The sequence below is a fragment of the Mobula birostris genome, chromosome 21 (genome assembly GCF_030028105.1).
Source record: "Mobula birostris isolate sMobBir1 chromosome 21, sMobBir1.hap1, whole genome shotgun sequence".
Lineage (NCBI taxonomy): Eukaryota > Metazoa > Chordata > Chondrichthyes > Myliobatiformes > Myliobatidae > Mobula > Mobula birostris.
In genome coordinates this window covers 20,104,404-20,127,883 of record NC_092390.1, presented here as the reverse complement: position 1 = coordinate 20,127,883, position 23,480 = coordinate 20,104,404, and the positions used below count along the sequence as shown (strand labels likewise).

The following is a 23,480-nucleotide window of genomic DNA, read 5'->3' as shown; positions in this document are numbered from 1 at the left end:
GATACAAGAAAATTTCCAAATCACTGAATATCCTGTGGAGTACAGTGAAGTCAATCATCTAGAAATAGAAAGAATATATATGCCTAGAGCAGGCAGTCCTCAAAAACTGAGTGACCTTGCAAGTAGACAAGTGAGGGAAGCCACCAAGAGACCAATGACAACTCTGGAGGAGTTACAAACTTCCACTGGCTAAGATGGGAGAGACTGTGCATACAACAACTTGTTGGCAAGGTGCTTCAGTTGCAGCTTTATGGAAAAGTAGCAAAGAGATGGACACTGTTGGGGGGGAAAAAAAAACACGTAATCTTGGGTAGTTTGCCAGAAGGAATGTGGGAGTCTCTGAAGTCAGCTGGAAGGTTCTATTTCATGAAACCAAAATTGAGCTTTTTACCCATCAAACTAAACACAATGTTCAGCATAAACCCTACAATCCCTACTGTAAAGCATGGCAATGGCTGCGTCATGTGTGGGCATGCTTCACTACAGCAGGCCCTGGAACATTTATGAAGGTGAGGCGGCAAAATTAATGCAGCAAAATACAAGGAAATCCTGGAGAAAAAACCTGATATGGTCTGCAAGGGAACAGCACTTGGGAGATTTATTTTCCAGTAAGACAATGTCCCCAAATAGAAAGCCAAAGCCATACAGGAATGGCTTAAAAACAACAAAGTTAATGTCCCGGAGTGGCCAAGTCAGGGTCTAAACCTCAAGCCAATTGAGAAAAGAACTGTTCACTCACAATCCCCATGCAATCTGAGTTTGACCAGTTTTGTAAAGAATGGGGAAAGACTGCAATGTCCAGATTGCAAGGCTGGTAGAGATCTATCCACACTCAAGGCTGTAATTGCTGCCAAAGGTGCAACTACTGAAAATAGGGAATACTTATGCAATCAATTATTTTGTTTTATATTTGTAATTTATATCACTTTGTAGAGATCTGTTCCACTTTGACATATCTTTTTCTGTTGATCAGTGTCAAAAAAAGCCAAATTAAGTCCACTGCGATTCAATGTAAAACAATAAAACAGGAAAATTTTGGGGGGGGGGGGGGAGGGATACGAGCTACATGAAAATCTCAATTAATAATCTGCCATGGAACTCACCTGTGAAAGTGGGAAAGAACTGTTGATGTTTCAGGTCAAATTCCTCATCATACACAAGTTCCTTCAGCAGATGGGTGGTTGCTCCAGGAGCTAATGCAAGAGAGCTAACATGACTTTGTCAAGGATAGCATTGTGCTAACCACCATGCTCCTGTGCCACCCAAATCTGATTTAAATTCTTTGGAATAAAAAGTATATTGGAGAGCACAGGGTAATAGATGTGATATGTATGATTTTCAGTTAACATCAAACATGGGAGACTGGTTTGAAGGGTTGGGGCCCATGGAACTGGTGGCAAACTATCCAAAACTTTTATGTCAAGAGACAGAGGGTGATGCTTTTGCAATTGGATGCCTGTGATGGACCTTGTTTGCACTATATAAAAGACATGAATGTGAATATGATAAGCAAGGTGAATTCCCAGCTAACACAAATGATTTAAATACAAGTTGCTGTCAGGTAGTCTAAACTGCAGTCTCAAAGAACCACCTCGTACTTTGTGAATGAAACACCTTTCGCATTTCTTCACTGTCCAGTGACCTGCATCCTGCCACAGTTCTTGGTAACTTTTTGCACTTTTTAGTTTCAGTAAGAAAGGAAGACATTATCGTACCTTTGACAAGTGATTCTTGCATTTTCACTGACCACAGGTGGTGCACCAGCTGATTGGAGGGTGGGCAAATGTTAGCCCTGGCCACAAACACACTGATCTTTTATATATAAATGATTTGGGTGAGGAAGAAGGCTGGGATAAGTTTGCAGATGACACACAGATTGCTGAAGTTGTGGATAGTATCGGTTACAACAGGACATTGCCAGGATGCGGAGTTCAGCTGAGAAGTGGCAGGTGGACTTCAACCCAGAAAGTCTGAACTGATTTACTTTGGAAGTTGAATTTGAACATAGAATACAAGGCTAATGTCAGATTTCTTAGCATTGTGAAGCCACAGATGCAAAGTTGTAATGCAAGTTGGTAGGGTTGTTAAGGCGGCATATGGTGCCTGGAGACAGACCATTTTGCCTGCTTTCTATGTAAAGAATATAAACTGCAACAGGAGAAAATTTGCAGATGCTGGAAATCACACATAATGCTGAGTTCCTCCAGCATTCTGTGTAGATAAACTGCAGATAGCTTACTTAAGACTTACCATAGAAGACAGCGAAGAATAAAATTTGGAGATTTTCTTCACTTGGAGTGTCAACAATGCAGAAGGCTCTGACTGAATGAAGATGAGTCATTGATTGCATCTAGTAGGTAGGGGGTGTGTGTGGGTGGGTGTGCGTGTGTGGGGGGTGTGCGTGTTCGTCCATTGTTGTCATCGATGAAGACCTCGGCACCATTAGATGATAATGGTGTCAAGACAAGCACTTGATTTGGATTTAAGTGAGGGAGAGTTGCACAGCATCAGCTTCACTCTCTCTTCCCATCTGGACCCAGTGGCAAGACAAGAGTCGAGATGGGACTAGGCGCAGTGGATGACTAGGATGTCTTCTGTGTCTTGTCGTGCTCTACATGTTTCACGCTTGCACAGACCGCCTTCTTGACTGTTGGGACCTTCCATTGGTCTTGTCCACTCAATCCGCTGGAGTCTGTCTTCACGTGCTGAGATAGGATAATTTCCTGGGAATATAACACCATCACCCAGCAATTTCTTCATCCAAAATGTTGCCTAGCTGTTGGGCAAAATGACCTGATTCCATGCAGCATGATTTTATGATTCCAGAAACCCACTGGGCCATTGAAAGGAACTAGATTCAGTTCCAATTTACTAACATCCATTTAGATCATGTGTTGTGCAATGATACAAGTGGCAAATCATATGAATTAACCTTTTCAAAATAGATTTTAAAATCTTTATTAGACTGAGTATTTAATGGGATTTTTAAATCAGAAAATTAAAATGAAAAAAAATAAAGCAAAAATGAAACCTTAAGATTTGAATTAACATTATCACCAACACAAACTATTGTGTCCAGACCCCATTTTAGAAACAGAGCAGAAACATCACTGACTCAATCCTGCACAATATGAAAACAAAATATCCTCAAAAATGATCAGAAGCGGCCAGTTTCACCTTGGAGCCGCGCATAGTTCCTAATACATTCGCCAGCCTCCACTTCCGCCCAGTCCCCCCATTCCTCCCATGTTACCCCCCATTCCCATGCCTCCAGAGCCGCCGTAGTAGCCCCCTGCACCATTGTTGCCTCCGCTGTGTCGACCTAAAATAAAGAATTCAATCGTAAAGCCTTCAAATCAAAATTTAATCAGGTAGCCTCAAGCATCAGAAAGATCAATTATATGAAACAAATTCAAACGGCAGGTGAAGGGCAAACATGTGGTTTATCTTTAGATATAGTGATCATAATCCCTTTAATTCAAAACATTATGGACAAAGATAGGACTGATCCATGGGTTGAGATTCTAAATTGAAAGCCAATTTTGAATGCAGAACGAATCTGGCAGGTGTGGATTGGGATACAGTCTTCTGGCAAAGGGATACTTTGTAAGTGGAAGGGCCTCAGAAGTGAAATTTTGAGAGTAGTTTTGATGTTCCTGTTAGAATAAACATGCAAGGCTAACAGCTTGAAGGATATTGCGGCACTGGAGGAGTACAAGAGATCAAGTGAGGCCATGGACCATTTCCAGATTACCGAAAAGATAAATCGTGGGTAAGTCCCAAGTGCCTGGCAATTTGTCCTCTCAAGACTTAGTGGGAAGTGGGCTACAGATTAGGTGCCGGAGAATTGATTTTGTTCCATCGTTCAATAAATGCTCAAAGCATAAGACATGAAATTATAGGCCCGTGGGTATTCCAAAGGACCCTCCAGGAGGACCACAACCTTATAGCTTGGAGGCTTGCGTTCCTCGATGACCTGGAGAACTATGTTGGCTGGAGTTTTGGCTCTTGGTACAGTCACACATGCTAAACAGGTCAACGGGTAGCCAGACTAAGGGTGATCCATCAGACCTCCATGTTCAGGGGTTCAGCTCAGGGCTAACAACTCCTACTGGTAAAACAAAATTGTTACAGGAACAATGAAGAATCCTTCTACACCTGAGTGTGGCAGTATTCCAGAGTCTCCACCCAGGACTGTAGTGAAAACAGAAGAAGCTACTGACACAATGAAGGAAACAATTTAACACCACAAGTGATGAAAGTCCTTTCACTGCTGCCCTAAGTGACAGTATAGATACTTGGATAGACAGGGCCTGATTAGGGATAGTGAGCATGGCTTTATGTGTGAGAATGTCTAATCAATCAGTGTCTTTCCAAGGAGGTTACTAGGAAAACTGATGAAGGAAAAACAGTGAACATCATCTACCAGACCCAAGACCTGCATGGGAGACTCGTCAATAAAGTCGTCACTTGGCATTCAGGATTGTAATCAATTGGATTCACATCAACTTAGCAGGATTAACCAGAAAGGTAATAGATGGTTGCTTCTTACCAGTGACAGGTGGTGTGCCACAGGGATCAGTGCTGGATCAGTTGCAGTTTATATAATATATAGTATATCAATGATTTGGAGAATAGTATGGTAAACTGGATCAGCAAATTTGCAGATGACACAAAAACTAGGGTCCTAGTGAACAGCAAGGAAAGCTATCAAAACTTGCAGGATCTAAACCAGCTGAAAAGTGGACTGAAAAAATGCAGATAGAATTTAATTCAGACAAGAGTGAAGTATTGCACTTTGGATAAGTCTTACACTAAGAACAGTAAGGCACAGGAGCACAGTACAACAAAGGGATCTGGGAATACAGATCATTAATTCATTAAAAGTGGCATCACAGGTAGATTGGGCTGTAAAGAAACCTTTTGGCATGCTGGTCTTCATAAACAGAGTATTAAGTGCAGCTCTGGTCACCTACCCTCAGTAAAGATATCAATAACATTGAAAGAGTATAGAGAACATTTATAAGGACGTGACTCTCAAGGACCTGACTTAGAAGGAGAGGAGGAAAGGTTAGGACATGTAAAATTTCTCTTCATTGTCCTATGCTCCAGGGAATAGAGGTATACAAAACTGAGGGATACAGAGCCTGTGTCTGTGCTGTAGTAGTCTATGATTCTTATAATGAAACTTATAAACACTAAATTCTGGGATTTCAGGGGCGACAAGCCCCCGGAAACAACATGTGTATTTCTGCATCTCCACACGCTGAACAAGGTTAAGATGAAACTCTAAGAAAGTGAGTGTTCACATTTAGTGTAGTTACAGACAATAAAGGTAGTCAAAGTTCAGCAAGCTATGGGGTTGAGAAATTGACAGCTATAGTTCAGTCTGTGCTAGTTTGAGTTTAAAGGTAAGTTAGTGCCAGGACCATAAACAGTTCTAATGTACTGAAGGATCTTGGCGGCTTACTCCATAGCTCAACAAAAGTGGCCATGCAAGAATAGAATGGTAAGGAAGGCACAGGGCAGGCTTGCAAGTGTAGGCATCAGGAACACAAATTGCAGCTGTATAAAATTTTGAAGAGTGTACAGAAGGGATCTATCAGGATGCTGCTTGGTCTGATGGGATACAAGGAATTTTGGATTGTTTTCTCTAAGCACTAGAGATCAGGCAGAAATTATAAAAGGATAGATGGCCAGAATCTATTTTTCCTGGGTAGAAATGTCAAGTACTAGACATTTAAGCTGAGGTAGAAAAATTGCAGGAGATTTTTTTAAATTAAAAAGCACAAAGTAGTAGGTGCATTTGTACCTAGTGAACACTTGCCAGGAATGGTAGTATAAGCAGATACAAGAGGCATTGAAGGGGCTTTTAGATAGACAGAGGAATGGAAGAATACAAATCAGATACAGGCAGAACAGATTAATTTAATTAAACCTATGCAGAGACATGGACCAAAGAGCCTGCTTTTCATATGCTATAATATCTATGATCATCTATAATTGAAGCAAAAGAATGTAACTTTCCTTACCATAAGATCCCATGCCGCTCTGGTTCCCATAACCAGCTCCGTAATTACCAGACATCCCGTGGTTCCCAGAGCCACCATAACCTCCCTGGTTTCCTACAAAATAGGAGTCTTTTAAATAAATATAAGAAAACATTCTCACTGCAGTTGAAATGGCAGTTATAAAATACAACTCACCCATTCCATGGCCTCCATAGTTACCACCATAGCCACCAGAGCCTCCCCCGGCAGTAGAGTTCAAGAACAGTTCAATATAGCGATGCTCTGAAATAAATTCAACTGCATTAACTAAAAGGTTTTCAAAAACTACCCATGTAACTTTTGCAGCAGGCATTCCCTGGCAACATTTTGACACCTTCTGAAGCTTGGCATTTCCAGACATTGAAAATATCCACAGAATTGCTTTGTTAAGATGGTATGGTGATAGACTATCAAGGAAATTTTACAAATATTACTAAACAAATAAATCGAAATCCAGGAGACTGTCATCATAGAAAGCCAGTAACTATCTTAAGCTATCTAATAATAACAAATTCACTAAAAATGTCCCTGAAAGTAATCATCCTGGCCCTTCTACTAGTCAAAGGCCATCCTCTAAATAATCACTTCAATGAAACTACATCCAGTCTTGCTAGCAGAGTTTATCCGTTCTTGATAGGACACATTGGGCAGGCAATATCTATGCAAAGAAGCATTACCTACAGCCAGCCGTATGACTCTAGAGGAATTTCTCTATATATCCTACATCCCTATCAACAGTATTGGCCATGGCAGGATTCTTTTGCTAAAACAGATGACAAATTTGGTTCCAGCTCCACAGTCAGCAAACTAAGCAAAATCTAGCAAATGAATGCAGACTCTGCAATATATACAGCTGACCCATATCACTTACGCATATGAGCTTTATCCTTAGACATGGCAGCCACAGCATCCTCATGCGTTGCAAATTCAACATCAGCTTCCCCTGTAGCTCGACCATCATTTCCGTACTCCAGGTGAATACGAAGAGGATTCAGAGGGGAAAAGAACTATAAAGAAACAATAGAACATAGAATGTTACTCTCCATTGATCAGTTTTGTTTTGTAAAATGTAGAAAGTTAAAGAACCTACATGAGCAACATCATCCTCCGTAGCCCTGAAGGGTAGACCTCGCATGTGCACAAAGTGTCCACTCAGGTAGCTCGAGCCAGCATCTCCAGCTCCTCCATATCCCTGGTTACCCATTCCTTTCAACAACAACAAAAACTGGTAAGTAATGTGGGAAAAAAACTGCATCCCATTCTACTCCACATTTCATGCCAAACTTTATCCCATCATTCCATCCAAACTTATCACCAAGCTTCAAGACCTCAGCATCTGTACTTTCCTCTTGACCTCCATGAAGTTTGGTAACATCTCACTGATGCAGGTGCACCTTAAGGCTGTGTGCCAAGCACCCCCCCCCCCACACTACACTCGAGGTACAAATAAGCAGCGCACCTATGCAATATACAAGATGTGCCAATGACGTCACTACTGTTGGGACAAATCACGGGTGAAAACGGGTCAGCGTACAGAAGCTTGATAGGGATCTAGTCGAGTTGTGCCACAACCACCTCTTGCTCAAAAAGTAAAAACTAAGCATTGAGTTCATGTAGCAAAAGGAAGGTGATCACGCACCAGTCTATAGTGGAGAGGGTCAGCAGCTCTACACACTCGAGCAGGGGCTCCCAACCTTTTCTATGCCATGGAACAATACTAGTAAGCAAGGTGGGAATATAATTAGGCGACCTGCCCAAGGTGGTACATTAGCACCTTTACTGTTTTGGAAGGTTAAGAAGATTCCTACATAGTAAAAGCATTCTGACTGGTTACATCATAGTCTACTATGACAATTCAAATGTGCTGGAATACAAGGTCGGTAGACACTACACGAGGCACTACCATAAAGAGGCAACAAATATTCAAAGATCCCCACCTCCACCCATGCCATCTTATCTCTGGGCAATAGATACAAAAGTTAAAGAGCCACACCACAGTTCAAGAACAGCTACTTCCCTACAACCACTCAGTCTTGAAGCAACCTGCACAACCCTAATCACTACCTCACTATAGCAATACTGTGACCACTTTGCACTGCTATAGGTGATGTCTTTTGTTTTTATTATGTTCTTTCTGTTCTTGTAAATGTTGTGTATTTGGTGCAATAGGCAATTAAGTTTCTTGTTGCACTTGTGCATATGGAAATAAATTCCACATTGACTCTCTTCCCACTCTAACTAAACAAAGATCATTTTAAACATCAAACTTACCTCTGTTGCCTCTCATTGGCCCATCATATTCATCGCCACCATAACCATAGTTGTCATATCCATTGTAATCATCGTACCCACCATATCCTAAAGCATAAATGCAGATGAAATTGAAGTAAGAAACAAGATCCTAAAATACACTTGTACATGCATTGAAATCATTTAGAGAACAAAACCAGGACTGCTGATCAAAGGAAATATGTTCATTTAAAAAAATTACCTCACAAAGCTCATCTACTCACAACAGCAAAGCACACACACAACCTGGTTCTCTTATCCCCTTCTGCAACATGTTCCATCTTTCCTTATGAGATTCCAACATCTGCCTTTACCCTTCCTTCCCTCCACCTGCACCATGTCCCCCCCCCCCAACTTCCTCATGCCCTATAGACACACTTGTCCCTAGATTCAACTCTAGCACTAACACTAGTCCCAAGAGAAGATTCTCCACCTCCATCTCACACATCTCCTTTTCATCTCTTTAGGCTGCCGCTCCCCTCTACATATTCAGTCCTAAAACAGGATCTCAATCTGAAACGGCAACAATATGCTGCTGGATCAGCCAAGTTCCTCCAGTAGTTTGTTCATACAACACGTTATTAATTGTTCAAAGGTGTGACATTCTAATTAAAAAGCTTGTATTCTGACAGCAAGGACAATTACATTAATGAATCTTACCACATGTTCTAACTCTTGGTCATATCTCTTTAGACCTTTGAAAACCTGTGGATATTTTCAGGTTTGCACAATTTGATAGATTTGTTAACAATGAACAAATGACTAGTTTCTTCATTTCTGTGCCTATTCACCTATTTACAGCCTAGACACACACAAATGATAGGTATGGCAGTAGCTTCCAGCCACCTTGTAAAATCACAAGAACTTTGTTCAGCATGTGGAGCTGCACAGACACAAATAATGCTTTTAATCACTATGCAGTTATCTACCATAAGTGAAAAACATTTCAGTTAAGCAATACTCACCACCACCATAGCCTCCACCTCTGCGCATTCGATCGTAAACACCTCCTCGCTGGGGACCACCAAGGTAACCACCTCGTCCCATTGGCCGGTCATATGGGCCTGGTCTCTGTCCCATCAGCCTCTTTGGTGGATCATAGTATGCCCTGACCTCACTTCTGCTGCTTTTAAATATCTCAATATACCTAAATCACAATGAGCAGAGATTAACATTCAGGGAAAACACTGTAATGACAGAATTATGCTGGACAATTAATGCTTAAAACATTTGTATCTCAAGTTTACTTTTAGAAAAACGTAAACTATTAACAGAATTAATTCTAGAGTATTCCAATGTTACACGTTTAACATAACTCCTTAACATTTTAATTTAACATTTTGTTAATGGAGCAAGCATATTGTCAATAAATTACAAGATTCAAATACTACATTGCAAATAATCTGAAAACTTGTTCAGTAAGTAATTCTCAAGCCAAAACAATGCATTCTATACATGAAAATATGGTTTAATTACAACAGTTGTAATAATTGTATTTACAATACTGTTCATCTCAGGTATTCACTGATCTGCAGCTTGGAGGGAAAATAAAGAGGACGCTAGCAGCCCCAAAGGGGACTTGGCAGTTCTGGTAAATTAGACCATTGATAAAGGGTGCTGACAGAGCAGAAATTAAATTGAAGGGAGAAGTGTTGAACATGGAAAACAACAACATGAGTGAGCAAACATGCTGTGAGTAATGACAAGATAAAAGTGAAATTCTACTGATATCAACTCAAAGACTTGTAACAACCCCAAATAAAAATGGGGTAATACAGCACTCCATTTTTGACTCTTACTGGGATAATACAAGATCACAACAAGCCACCTAAAATATAGGGCAGCCATGAGACCTTGCCATAACATTTGCAAACCATTACGCTGCATTTTTTATCCATTCAATCCAAACAGGACGATTATGTTTTTTAAAGCAATAATTCAGTGAAGCTACACTTGTAGCTCTTTCTTGGGATTTTAGCATTTATAAATTATTTTTTATATTTATATTATTCTTAACTGACTGCAAGATCAGTGTGTAGTCCCAGCTTCAATGCGTCATATACCAGCACCTAGTGATTAAACTCAACTTTAAGATGAATAACCAACCCGTCCGTCCATCCCCACCTGTGCCCTATTCTTTCCTTGTGTTTCCCCAGTGCTTTTTCTGCTATCTCCTTTGAAGCAAACTGCACGAAGGCCTCCCCTGTGCTTCTCCCCTGGTAGTCCATCGGCAAAGTTATCCCATTTGGCACGATTTCCAACCCTTTAACCCAAGGACAAAATAACCCCATCAGGGGAACAATATTAAATGATGCACATTTCCCAACATTATCTACAAATATATAAAAGATTAAAACCCAGTTACTAACATACAAATATGTAAAATACTAATAAGACTTAAAATTAAAGTAAACCCAACTTCTACAATTATTAAAGTGTTCAGCTTCAAATTAATTAAACAGACTACATGTCAACTACATAACTCATTTCAATTACAACTCTTAATAAGAACTGCTGTGAAGATATAGCTGCAGTCTATTATGTTGAATCCAACTACGGACAAATCAAAGCTTACATTCAGTTGAGATACTGAAATTACATTTAGGTACAGGATGTCTCAAGCAAAGATATACAAATCCTTACATGATTCAAACTCAACATTTTTTTAACCTTACAACTAAACTATTCAGTTGTTATTGTTGCCAAAGTTTTAAATTTAAACTAATAAGCACACAATTGAAGCCAACATAAATAATTCAGATTAATTCTTAAAATTTGATACCAACAGTTACCCATTACAAGTCACACAAATCTAATGACAAGTCAAAATACTAATACCCATTTCCTGTTAAGACCTAAGTAGGTGAAAAATACCTGTGAAAAACTGAACAATTTCCTCCTTGCTGCAGCCAAATGGAAGTCCTCGGAGCCGCACTGTGCCATCATTGGATGTATCAGAATGATTGGTACCACTATGCTTCATAACCCAGTCCATCTCACTGCCATTAGATTTGAAAACTAAGTTGGAAAATAAGATATGCTGTTATTTGTATAGAGGAGTCACTCAAAAATGCTGCCTCAATTATCTCCACAAGAAAAGACAGCTATTCAATTATGCTATCAGGCATTAACATCCATTAATAGTAATTGGGCACAGGTGTGAACTAGTCAAATCAATCAGAAACCATCAGGGAAATTTCAAAGGATGATTTGTTTAAAAGAAGCTAGTCTACTACTATTTTGACTAAATACCTAACAGATATCATTTGCGGAAAGCAATATGCATACCTGGCCCAGTCCACATACAACTTGGCACCCAAAACTATTAACTACCCACTGAAATGCTACTCAGCTGCACCAAAAGAGGTCAGCAAAGAATAAAAGCACACTTACCACCACCAAAATAGTATTCAGATTTGAAAATGACAGAGGCAAGACAGTTGCGAGATTATCTAAACCGGAAAGAGTATACTACAGACTCGTTGAGCCACACTAAATCAGACGCTAGGTTCTTCCATGATAATCATTAGCAGCACCACCATCCCACCACCTTTTAAGTTCTTAACATAACTTTAAGATCGTCCAAAAGATGATCGAACACACACCAAATGAAAAGGATAAAGGAGCAGCAACTCCTAAGTGAAGACCTACCCAATATAAAATTATTGCCCCATTCACAACCATCAACAAAATGTTGGATGATGCTGTGAACAGCACCAAGCAAAGGATTGGAATATGACCATGTACCAAATTATAGCAAATCACAAAATAATTCAGAAACAGAAAGGAGCTTTTACATAGAACATTACCACAAAGGAACATTACAACTTTAATACACAAACGCACTCACTCAAGTGCCTAACTTTAATAATCCCTTCTGCCTATATAAAGTCCATATTCTTCCATTCTCTGATCATTCAAGTCACTGTTCAAAAATGCAGTGATTTCCGTCACTAAAACTTGGTGAGAAATAAGCAGTAAGCCAATTCAGAATTGTTTTGCTCACTGTCGTTCATAGCATTCAGGCTTGGAGATGATAGAAACCGCCAGAAATGAAAATGAAAAAAATTCACTATTTCAACCAGTTAGAAACTATGAAGATTCTGAAGGTATCAGCAACCATCTTTAATGAAAATAAAATATTGGAGGAATGCATAATTGCACTGGGTGTAAGTGCTGATTTTGTACATTTCTAGTCAACAGATCACAGAAGCATACAATGGCTGAATTCATTCATAATTATTGGTGGTTAATGTCCTAATTTCTTCTGCAATTTGTTTAAATACATAACTTGTTACACAGCTGACTAGTAGTTTTTCTTCTTATACATTCGTAATTATGTCCATGAAACGTATTCAAACAGCCACTTAATTGGGTCAAAATGTACTGGTCCCAGCATGTCCCAATTAACCGGACCCCACAGTAATACAGATTCCTCTGCAACTCAAGCATTAACTTCTTTCCCCTTTCTACTGAAACAAAGGCTCTATCAACCTCATCCTTTAATGGACAACACAGAAATTTGCTCAGTATAATCGCTGATATTGAAGCTGAACCAAATCTTGGTGGGATATTTCAAAGCCTCCCTTTAATCTACACAGTGCAGTATTGTTACTGACCTTCAATGTATCTGTGGCCCATGTACTTTCTATCTTTAGCTAAGGCTTTTTTAAAGTCTTCAGCAGTAGCCAGATGCACATAGGCTTCACCGCTTGGACGACCATCTTTAGAGACAGTGAACTGCACACCTCGCAATCCATTACGAATATCACACTCTAAATAAAAAGAAAATAGTAAAATTATGCATGGCCTGTTACTAAATATGTAACTAGTATTGATCACACACAGTAATACCTGAAAAGAAACGGGCTACTTCCTCTGGTGTACATGACCAAGGCAAACCACGTACTCGCACAACAAAATCTTCTTCCTTTTCCGGAACTTCTGGCTCTTTCTCTGAAATCATTGTGAAACAATGAACAACTGCATTGTTGAGTAGCTAAAAGCTGTACAATTCATAAACTGATTCAATGCTTACCTTCAACTGTTTGTTCCAAGTTAGAAAAGATTTCTGCGAAACAATCACATGTTTGATATATTAATGGAACGAAGAATGGATTTGTTTTTCTCTCTTCAGAGAAAATCCTCAAGCGCATTCAGAAAACAAAAATAATTCTGCATCCATATTGTGAACAACAAAGGCAACCACACTAATTGCTCTAAATACTGAACCTTCCAACCCAAATGAAATTCGGCGGCACAGACCTAGAGGCCCTGCACCAAGGCCAACTTGGTCAGTTTGGGGCGCGCACATGCCATGCCACTCGCCGGCGAGAGGAAGTGGCGCTGCGGCGCCGAAACTAGGACCGCTCGGAGTCCGAAAAAGGGGGAGGGGGGGGGGTTGCTGCGGAGCCGGGCCGCCGGTGGTTTAACACAGCCGTTGTGCGCCAACAGGCCTGGGCCGCTCACAAGTAAGTGGGCCCGCCGTGATGCGGGAGGTCCGTGGGCTGCTCTCGGGGAGAGAGGCCGCTATTTCCTGGAGGCCCGGGCCACTCACTCGGGGAGAGAGGCCGCCGTTTCCTGGAGGCCCGGGCCACTCACTCGGGGAGAGAGGCCGCCGTTTCCTGGAGGCCCGGGCCACTCACTCGGGGAGAGAGGCCGCCGTTTCCTGGAGGCCCGGGCCACTCGGGGAGAGAGAAAGGACGCAGTTCCCGGAGGCCCGGACCGCCGCTACTACGCCATAAACACGAGCTGCGGCCGTATGTCCACAGCCTGCATTTTTTCTTCGGAGGAAGGGACAGCGGGAACGAGTCTCCGAACCGCTGCCCGTGGAGGTCCAGCGCCCAGGAGGCACACTGGGTCCCGCTCGGTCGGCCTCCAGCCATTATTACCAGGAAGTCATCGCGAACACAACTTAAGAGACCAAAGTATCCGCCAGGCCAGGCAAGGCCTGGAGACGGCCCACGGGGAGCGCACTGCCGGCTCCGTCGGACCCGGGCCGCGCAGCCAAAAGCGGGCCATCACCCGCTACCCTCCCCCCACACCACCATCACAACCACAACCACCCACCGCGCTCCATGCAGCCATCCAGGTCAGTGTGGGGCGCAGTAAGTCGGCTCAGGGGCTCCGTGGGGCAGAGCATGGAACCATCGGGTGACTGATTGCCTTCTTCCTGCGCCATCGTTGCCGCTCCTCCGGTCACCGCCGCACACAAAGGAGACCGCGCAGCCGACTCGCCACAAAATGGCGCCTGCTCCAGCCCACTGCGCGCTCCTGCTCTCGCGAGAGTCGCAGGCCCCGCCCCGCGAGATCGGAAGCGCCTGTCACTCGGCGCCGAGCCCACCACCTATTGAGCGTTCGCTTCCCTCGCGCCGTCACCGTGCCGCTCGGGAGCCTGGAGCGGCCATTACGGCCCGCCATCGTGCGCCAGCGATTTTCTCCTCGACGGCATGGTGAAGGAAAATTCACAATCCACAGTGAATAAAAATCAACAAAGAAACTACGAATACTGGAAATCTGAAATAGAGATCCATGCAAAGAAAACCAGCTCGGACAGAATAGATTCTTCAGATTGTGGAAATCTTGAGCAACACACAAAAAGCATCTCAGCCCAAAAACGTCGACTGTTTGTCTTCATAGATGATGCCTGCCTGCTGAATATTTACAGACTTTTCAGTGCTGATTCCGAATACCCATGAACTGTTTTGAATACAATCAATAACTACTCTTTTAAGTAAAGACTAAAAGAAGAACGTGCCAGTGATTCAATTGCCACAAACTGTGTAGAAATCTTAATTAGGGATTCTTATTAATGACAAACGAGCAGAATAATCAAGGAGGGAAAATCAGGTGAATATACGCCAGTCCTCCTTGAAGGGTCTGCAGTGGAAACGATGTAAGTGAGCTTCAGGTTCCTGGCAGTCAGCATCTCAGAGGAACTATCTTAATGTCCAGTACATAGATATAATATGTAGAAAACACATTAGCGAATCTACTTCCTTACAGTTTAAGGAAATTTGGCATGTCATGAAAGACTCAACAAACTTCTACAGTGGAAATCATTTTCACTGGTTGCATATGATCTGAAGACCGGCTTACATGATGTGAAATTTGTTAATATAGCACCAATGCGATGCAAAGACATACAATTATTATATTACTGTAAAAGGGGCAATGTTACAATAGTCTTGGGGATTCCAACATCCAGGTAGATTGGGAAAATCAGACTGGTGCTGGATCCCAAGAGAGGAATTTATGGAATACCTTTGCTTGTGGTTGAGCCAAGTAGGGAAAAGGCAATTCTGGACTGGGCAGGTGTTCAGTAATAAATTAGATTTGATTAAGGAGCTTAAGGTAAAGGCACGGATAGAATTATTCAGTTTGAGAGGGAGAAGCTAATTAAGTGTATCAGTACTACAGTAGAATAAAGGGAACTACAGAGGCAGAGTGATTGGAAGGGGACACTAGCAAGGATGACAGTAGAACAGCAACAGCTGTACTTTCGGGGAGCAGTGCAGAAGGCAAAGTATAGATTCATTCCAAAGAAGAAATGTATTCTAAGGAGAGGATGAGGCAGCTGTGGCAACAGGGGAAGCATAAAAGTAGAAGAGAGGGCATACACTATAGCAAAAAAATTGGTGGGAAGCTGCAGGATTAGGAAGCTTTTAAAAACCAACATAAAGCAATAAAGAGAGAAATGATGAAATAATGAAGGTAAGCTCACCAATAATATAAAAGCATACCAAAAGTTTTTTTCAGATACAGTACGCAGTGTAAAAGGAGCAGTGAATGGCTATTGGTCCACTGGAAAATGGCACTGGAGAGGTAGTAATCAGGGACAAACCCTAAAAGTATTTTGCGTTAAGTCTTCACTGTGGAAGTCACGAACAATATGCCAGCAACTTAAGAGTGTCAAGGGGCAGAAGTGAGCAAAATTGCAATTTTTCTTGGGAAACTGGAAGTCTGAAGTAGACAAGTCAACGGAACCAAATGGACTACACTCCAGCGTTTTGAAAGAGGTAGCTAAAGAGATTGTGGAGGCATTGGTAGTAATCTTTCAAGAATCACTAGTTTCTGGAATGGTTCTGGAGAACTAGGAAAGTTGTAAATGTTGGTCCACTAATTAAGAAGGAAGAGAAGCAAAATGCAGGAAATTATTGTACAGTTAGCCTGAGGTAGAGGGGCAGGTAGTGTTGATGAAACAGAGAGCCTGCAGAAGAACTTAGACTGGATCGGAGAATGGGCAAAGAAGTGGCAGGTGGAATACAGGGTAGGGAAGTGTACGGTCATGGACTTCTACTATAAGGAATAAAGGCACAGACTATTTTTCACTCCTCATCTGTTAGAGCATAGTAGTTTAGTGAGGATGGTTCCATGGACAGTGTTTGGTTCTGTGTGTGGAATATGGGAAGTCTGGAAGACCTCCAGTCTCCCAAATAAACACAGCTGCACCAAGCTGCAGCTTGATGATCTTGAACTCATACGGGAGACTCAGGAGGTGATAGACAGGAGCTACAGGGAGGTAGTCACCCCAAGGTTGTGGGAGACAGGTAACTGAGTGACTATCAAAAGAAGAGTGGAAATGAACAGCCAATGCAGAGTGTACCTGTAGGCATTCCCCTCAATAATAAGCATACAACTTTTAGATACCATTGAGGGGGAGGTACGACCGCCGGGAGCCACAGTGACCAGGTCTCTGATGGTGTGGCTTGGTAGGGCAGAGAGGTAAAGAGGACTGCAGTGGTGTTAGGAGATTCCATAGTCAGAGGAACAGAGACGAAATTCTCTGGGAGTGATAGAGACACCCAGATGGTATGTGACCCCCCCCCCACCCGATGCTAGAATCAGGGATGTCCCGGATCGAGTCCACAGTATTCCAAAGGGCAAGGATGAGCAGGACAGAAGTCTTGGTACATATTGGCACCAATGACAGAGGTACACAAGGTGAGAAGTCCTTGAAGAGATTTTAGGGAGCTAGGTAGAAAGCTAAAAGAAAGAACCTCCAGGGTAGTAATCTCTGGATTGCTGCCCATGCCACATGCCAGTGAGGGGAAGAATATAATGATTTGGCAGGTGAATGCCTGGCTGAAGAACTAGAGCAGGGGGCAGATTTATGGATCATTCGGAACTCTGCTGGGGAGGGTACGACCTGTACAAAGGGGATGGGTTACACCTGAACCAGAGAGGGACCAATAACCTTGTGGGCAGATTTGCTAGAGCTGCTCAGGAGGGTTTAAACTAATTTGGCAGGGAGGGGGATGGGAACCAGAGTGATAGTGCTGAAGATGAGATAGTTGGTTTAGAGAGGCAAGGCGTAGTGAGGAGAGGCAGATTATAAGGAAAAATTGCAATCAACAGGATGAGTTGCAATGTAAAAGGCAGACAAAATCAAAGCAGGTGAATACAGGACTGAAGGTGTATATTTGAATGAGTGGAGTATACAGAATGAGCTAGTTGAACTTGTAGCACAGTCACAGATTGGTATTTATGATGTAGGTATCACTGAATCATGGCTGAAAGAAGATTACAGCTGGGAGCTTAATGTCCAAGGATACACATTGTATCGAAAAAACAGGCAGAAGGACTGGTGTTGCTCTGTTGGTAAAGAAATGAAATCAAATGATTAGAAAGCGGTAACCAAGGGTTGCAACTCCTGATGGGAGTTGTATTCAGACCCCCCCCCCCCAATAGTAGTAAGGATGTGGTCTAGAAATTACAACAGAAGATAGAAAATGCATGCCAATAGGGCAATGTTACAATAGTCAAGGGGGATTTCACTATGCAAGAAAATCAGATTGGTGCTGGATTTCAAGAGGAGGAATTTTGTAGAATGTCTATGAGATGTCTTTTTAGAGCAGCTGGTGGTTGGGGATCAGCTATTCTGGATTGGGTGTTGTGCAATGAACTGGACCCTTAGGGGAGAGTGATCATAATATGATTAAATTCACCCTGAAATTTGAGAAGGAAAAGCTAAAACCAGATGTATCCATATTACAGTGGAGGGAAGGGAATTACAGAGGCATGAAAGAGGAGGTGTCCAGTATTCATTGGAAAAGAACACTGGTAGTGATGAAGGCAGAACAGCAATGGCTGTAATTTCTGGAAGTAATTCAGAAAGCACAGGATATATACCTCCCAAACAGGAAAAAAAGCTGTATAAATATTATGCATCAGTCTTCACTGTGGAAGGCACTAGCGGTATGGTGGAAGTTCCAGGTGTCGGGGCAGAAGTGTATGAAGTTTTATTACGAGGGAGAAGATTCTTGGGAAGCTGAAAAGTCTGAAGGTAGGTAAGTCACCTGGACCAGATGGTGCGCATCTGAAGGTTCTAAAAGAGGTTGCTGAAGAGATTGTGGAGACATTAGATTCTGGAATAATGGAAAAGTGCAAATGTCACTCCATTCTTCAAGAAGGGAGAGAGGCAGAAGAAAGAAATTTATAGGCCAGTTAGTCTGATGTCAGTGGTTGGGAAAATGTTGGAGTCAATCGTTAGGATGAGATCAAAGGGTACTAAGAGCCACATGATAAAATGGGCCATACTCAGCATGGTTTCATCAAGGGAAAACCTTGCCTGACATATCTGTTGGAATCCTTAGAAGAAATAACAAGCAGGATAGTCAAAGGAGTCATAGTTGATGTTGTGTACTTGGATTTTCTTGAAGGCCTTTGACAAGGTGCAACACATGAGGCTGCTCATAAGCCCACGGTATTACAAGAAAGATTGTAGCCTGGATATAGCAGTGGCTGATTGGTAGGAGGCAAAGAGTAGGAATAAAAGGAGCCATTTTTGGTTGGGACTGATTCTTAATACGTTATATGCCAATGATCTGAATGATTGAATTGGTGATTTTGTTGCAATGTTTGCAGACAATACGAAGAAAGGTGGAGGGGCTACATAAGGACTTAGACAGATTAAGAGAATAGGCAAAGAAGTGGCAGATAGAATTAGTGTTGGGAATTGTATGGTCACACACTTTGGTAGAAGAAATGAAAGGGTTGACTATTTTCTAAATGGAGAGAAAATACAACAAACTTAGGTGCAAAGGGATTTGGGAGTCCTTGTGCAGGATTCCCTGAAGGTTAATTTGCAGGGTGAGTCTGTGATGAGGAAGGCAAATGCAAAGTTAGTATTCATTTCAAGAGGACTAGAATATGAAAGCAAGGATGTAATGTTGAACTTTGTAAAGCACTGGTGAGGCCTCACTTAGAGTACTGTAAGCAGTTTGGGGCTCCTCAACCTTGAAAAGATGTGCTGAAACTGGAGAAGGTTCAAAGGTTCACGAAAGTGATTCCAGGATTGAATGGCTAGTCAAGTGAAGAATGTTTTATGGCTCTGGGTCTGTATTCACTAGATTTCAGAAGGATGAGGGGTGACCTCATTGAAACCTGTCAAACGGTGAAAGGCCTTGATGGAGTGGGAGATGTTTCTTATGGTAGGAGGAGTCTAAGACCAGAGGATGCAGCCTCAGAATAGAGGAGTATCCTTTTAGAATGGAGAATTCTTTTAGCCAGAGAGTGATGAATCTGTGGAATTCGTTTCCACAGGCAGCTGGGGAGGCCAAGTCTTTAGGTATATTTAAGGCTGATAGATACAGGTTGATAGATTCCTGATGGGTCAGGGCATAAAGGGGAAAGGGGGGGGGAGGCAGGAGATTGGGGCTGAGGGAAAATGGATCAGCCATTATGAAATGTCCGGGCAGACTCAATGGGACAAATGGCCTAAATTCTGATCAATTAAATAACACAAAAAATTATATTTATTTATTTTTAGAAAAAAATGATCCAATATTACATGTATTTGTTAAATAATGTATGTGAACCTCTGGGGTTAATGGCTTCTACAAAAGCTATTTGGAGTCAGGTGTTCAAATCAATGAGATTGGAGGTGTGGGTTGTAAAGGTACCTATCCTATAAAAAAGGCTCAAAAAGTCAGGATACTGACAGACCTTCTCTTCTCAAGAAAGATCCGTTTATGTGCACCATGCCTCGATCAGAACAACTTTCAGAGGACCTTAGAAGAATTGTAGAGATGCACAAAGCTGGAAAAGGCTACAAGGGCATTTCTAAAGACCTGAGTGTTCATTATTTTACAGTAAGAGAAATTGTCTACAAATGGGGGAAACACAGTACTGTTGCTACTCCCCCAAGGAGTGGACATCCTGCAAAAATCATACCAAGAACACCAGGCAATGCTGAAGGGAGTGAAAAGTCCCACAGAAATCTCTAGGACTTGCTGTTCATGTGTCCACTATAAGAAAAACACTGAACAAGAATGGTATTCGTGGAAGGACACCACGCGGGAAACCACTGCTCTCCAAAAAAAAAGTTGCTGCACATCTCAAGTTTGCAAAAGGCCACCTGGATCTTCTGGAACAATGTTCGGTGGACAGATGAGACAAAAGTTGAACTTTTTGGCAGTGATGCACATTCTTATGTTTGGAGAAAAAAGGGCCCTGCACACCGACACCAAAACCTCATCCCAACTGTGAAGCTTGATGGAAGGAGCAAAGTGATTTGGGGCTGCTTTGCTGCCTCAGGGCCTGGACAGCTTGCGATCATTGAAGAAATAAGGAATTCAAAATCATATCATTTTACAGGAGGATGTCAAGGTAGCAGTTTATCACCTGAAGCTTAATAAAAGTTGGATAATGCAACAAGGCAATAATCCAAAGGACAAGAGTAAATTGACAACAGAATGGTTTAAAAAAGAAAATTTGTGTTTTGGAATGGCCAAGTCAAATCCTACAGAAATGTTGTGGAAAGACCTGAAGCAAGCAGTTCATGTACGGTAGCCCACTAGCATCTCAGAGTTGAAGTAGTTTTGTAGGGAGGAATGGCCTAAAATTCCCCCAAGTCAATGTGCAAGACTGAACAATTGTTACGGGAAACGTTTGGTTGAAGTTACTGCTGTACCAGGGGTCACACCACTTACTGAAAGCAAAGGTTCACATACTTTTTCCAGCAAACATATGTAATACTGGATCATTTTTCTCAATAAATAAATAGAACATAGAATAGTACAGCACAGTACAGGCCCTTCAGCCCACAATGTTGTGCCAACCCTCAAACCCTGCCTCCCATATAAGCCCCTACCTTAAATTCCTCCATATACCTGTCTAGTAGTCTCTTATAAATGACCAAGTGTTATTTATTTAATTGGGTTCTCTTTATCCAGTTTTAGGACTTGCATGAAGATCTGATCAAATTTTAGGTCATATTTATGCAGAAATAGAGAAACTTCTACAGAGTTCACAAACTTACTAGCACCACTGTCCGTGGATTTTCCTTATAATCCTACACACCAAGGCCTTCTCGTGCCCCCTTCTAGCCTTTTTAAGGTCTTTCCTGGCTACCTTGAGCCTGTCTGAATTTTGCTTCCTAACCTTAAGTATCCTTCCTTCTTCCTCTTGGCTATATGTTTCACCTCTCGTCAACCATGATTCCTTCACCTTACCATCTTTTACCTGCTGTAGTGGGGCAAAGCTATTCAAAACCCTTAAACAAGCTTACATTTCTGCACAAGAGGAATGGGTTGCAGTTAAAATGGAGGGGAGCCATTATCCTAGTGGACTGATTTGCTTGTGAGAGGAGCTAAACTAGATTGACAGAGAATAGAACAGGGTTGAAATATCTAATGCCAGAGGGCATGATCTTAAGGTGCTAGGGGGCAAGTTTTTTTTAAAAAGCAGACTGGTGGGAATGCGCTTCCTGGGGTGGTGGCAGAGGCAAATACATTGGGGATTTTTAAAGGACATTTAGATAATGAATGACAAAAATAGAATGAGATGGACATTGTGTAGGCAGAACAGAATAGTTTAGTTGACCATTTGATTACTAATTTAATTGGTTTAGCACGACATTGTGGGCTGAAGTACTTGTTCCTGTGCCGCACTGTTATATGTTCTAACTCAGAGCATACATAGCTACATTGGACTAGGTTATTATTGTCAAACCGTCTGGATGCCTAACTCATGTCTCCCCAAGCAGATCCTGTACTCCCAGTTGGAAAGTCAGAGAGTCCCTAATGGGCAAAGGAAAAGCTACAGGTGGTTTAGAAATGAGGAGAGTGTTGCATTTCAGATTAAGCATCACAGCTGTTGTCTATGATGAAGTTACTGTGATGAAATCCAGTGAGGATTTATGGGTGGAGCTGAGGTGCAAGATGCTCAGCTTGTTGGGATTGTTCTAAAGGCTCACAATGGGAATTAGAAAAACAAATACAAAGGGAGACAGCAGATAGTTGCTATATTAAATAGTCTCATAATAGGTGATTTTACCTTCCCGAGTATAGATTGGAACTCCCACAATATTAAGGGCTTATATGGGATGGAATTTGTTCAATGCATTCAGGAAGATTTCCTATTACAATATACTGAGAGCTTGACAAGGAGAGGGCCAAGTTTGACCTACTTTTGAAAGATGGGACAGGATAAGTCACTGAGGGATGACTTTGGGATCAGAGGCTACAGTTCTAATAGTTTTAAATTTGTTATGGAAAGGAATTGATCTGATCAGCGAGTTAAAATTCTAAATTGGAGTAAGCCAGATTTTGACAATAAAAGACCCACATTGATCGCGTGGATAGCCAGTGGCTTTTTCCCAGGGCTGAAGTGGCTAACACAAGGGGGCATAGTTTTAAGGTGTTTGGAAGTAGGAAGTAACTCTATATCAACCTACCGATGCTCACCACTAAAATCAAGGCAAGAAGACTGCAACTAGCGGGGCACTGCCTACGCCTAGTCATCATGTTGGTGCCCAAGCACGGGAGGATGAACCCTGGGTGCCCTCCCAAGACTATGGTCAACACACTCCTAGAAGACAGTGGCGCGGCTAATGTAGATGAACTGAACACACTGATGAGCAAGAGGGAGAAGTGGAGAGTCCGTCATCGTGCCCGATGCCGACCCCCTAAGCCTGAGTCGACGTAGTAGTAATAGAAGTAGGTTCAAGGGGGATGTCAGAAATAAGTGTTTCACACGGAGTGGTGGGTGCGTGGAATGCACTACCAAGTGACGGTGGTAGAGGCAGATACAATAGTGTCTTTTTAAGAGACTTTTAGATAGGTACATGGAGCTTAGAAGAATAGAGAAATTATATGCAGTTTCTAGAAAAGAGTAGGCACGTGGCCAAGTGGTTAAGGC

General features: G+C 42.0%; 1 protein-coding gene across 5 annotated transcripts; it reads right to left on the bottom strand.

The window, feature by feature from the left end:
- Positions 1–2,942: 2,942 nt before the first annotated feature.
- On the bottom strand, positions 2,943–14,607 carry hnrnph3 (heterogeneous nuclear ribonucleoprotein H3 (2H9)). Of its 5 annotated transcripts, none has more exons than XM_072239121.1 (13): positions 14,409–14,607; positions 13,378–13,410; positions 13,194–13,295; positions 12,959–13,114; positions 11,214–11,357; positions 10,464–10,602; positions 9,305–9,486; positions 8,322–8,408; positions 7,141–7,256; positions 6,922–7,057; positions 6,207–6,293; positions 6,030–6,140; positions 2,943–3,324 (listed from the first exon to the last, which is right to left on the bottom strand). In XM_072239121.1, exons 1-13 carry the CDS (start codon positions 14,518–14,520, stop codon positions 3,158–3,160), a joined length of 1,572 nt encoding a protein of 523 aa, XP_072095222.1. In that variant the 5' UTR covers positions 14,521–14,607; the 3' UTR covers positions 2,943–3,157. The 5 variants fall into 5 exon arrangements, with proteins under 5 accessions (XP_072095222.1, XP_072095224.1, XP_072095223.1 ...); XM_072239123.1 differs by having other exon boundaries at positions 2,943–3,322; positions 6,033–6,140; XM_072239122.1 differs by having other exon boundaries at positions 6,030–6,125; positions 14,409–14,606.
- Positions 14,608–23,480: the final 8,873 nt, after the last annotated feature.

Coding starts and splice junctions, on each gene's coding strand:
- hnrnph3 (XM_072239121.1), bottom strand. CDS start 14,520: ATGGCGCAGGAAGAAGGCAATCAGTCACCCGATGGTTCCATGCTCTGC. Junction 11,358..12,958: donor GGGCCACAGATACATTGAAG/GTCAGTAACAAT, acceptor TTTCCAACTTAG/TTTTCAAATCTAATGGCAGT. Junction 8,409..9,304: donor AGGTGGAGGCTATGGTGGTG/GTGAGTATTGCT, acceptor TTTATGCTTTAG/GATATGGTGGGTACGATGAT.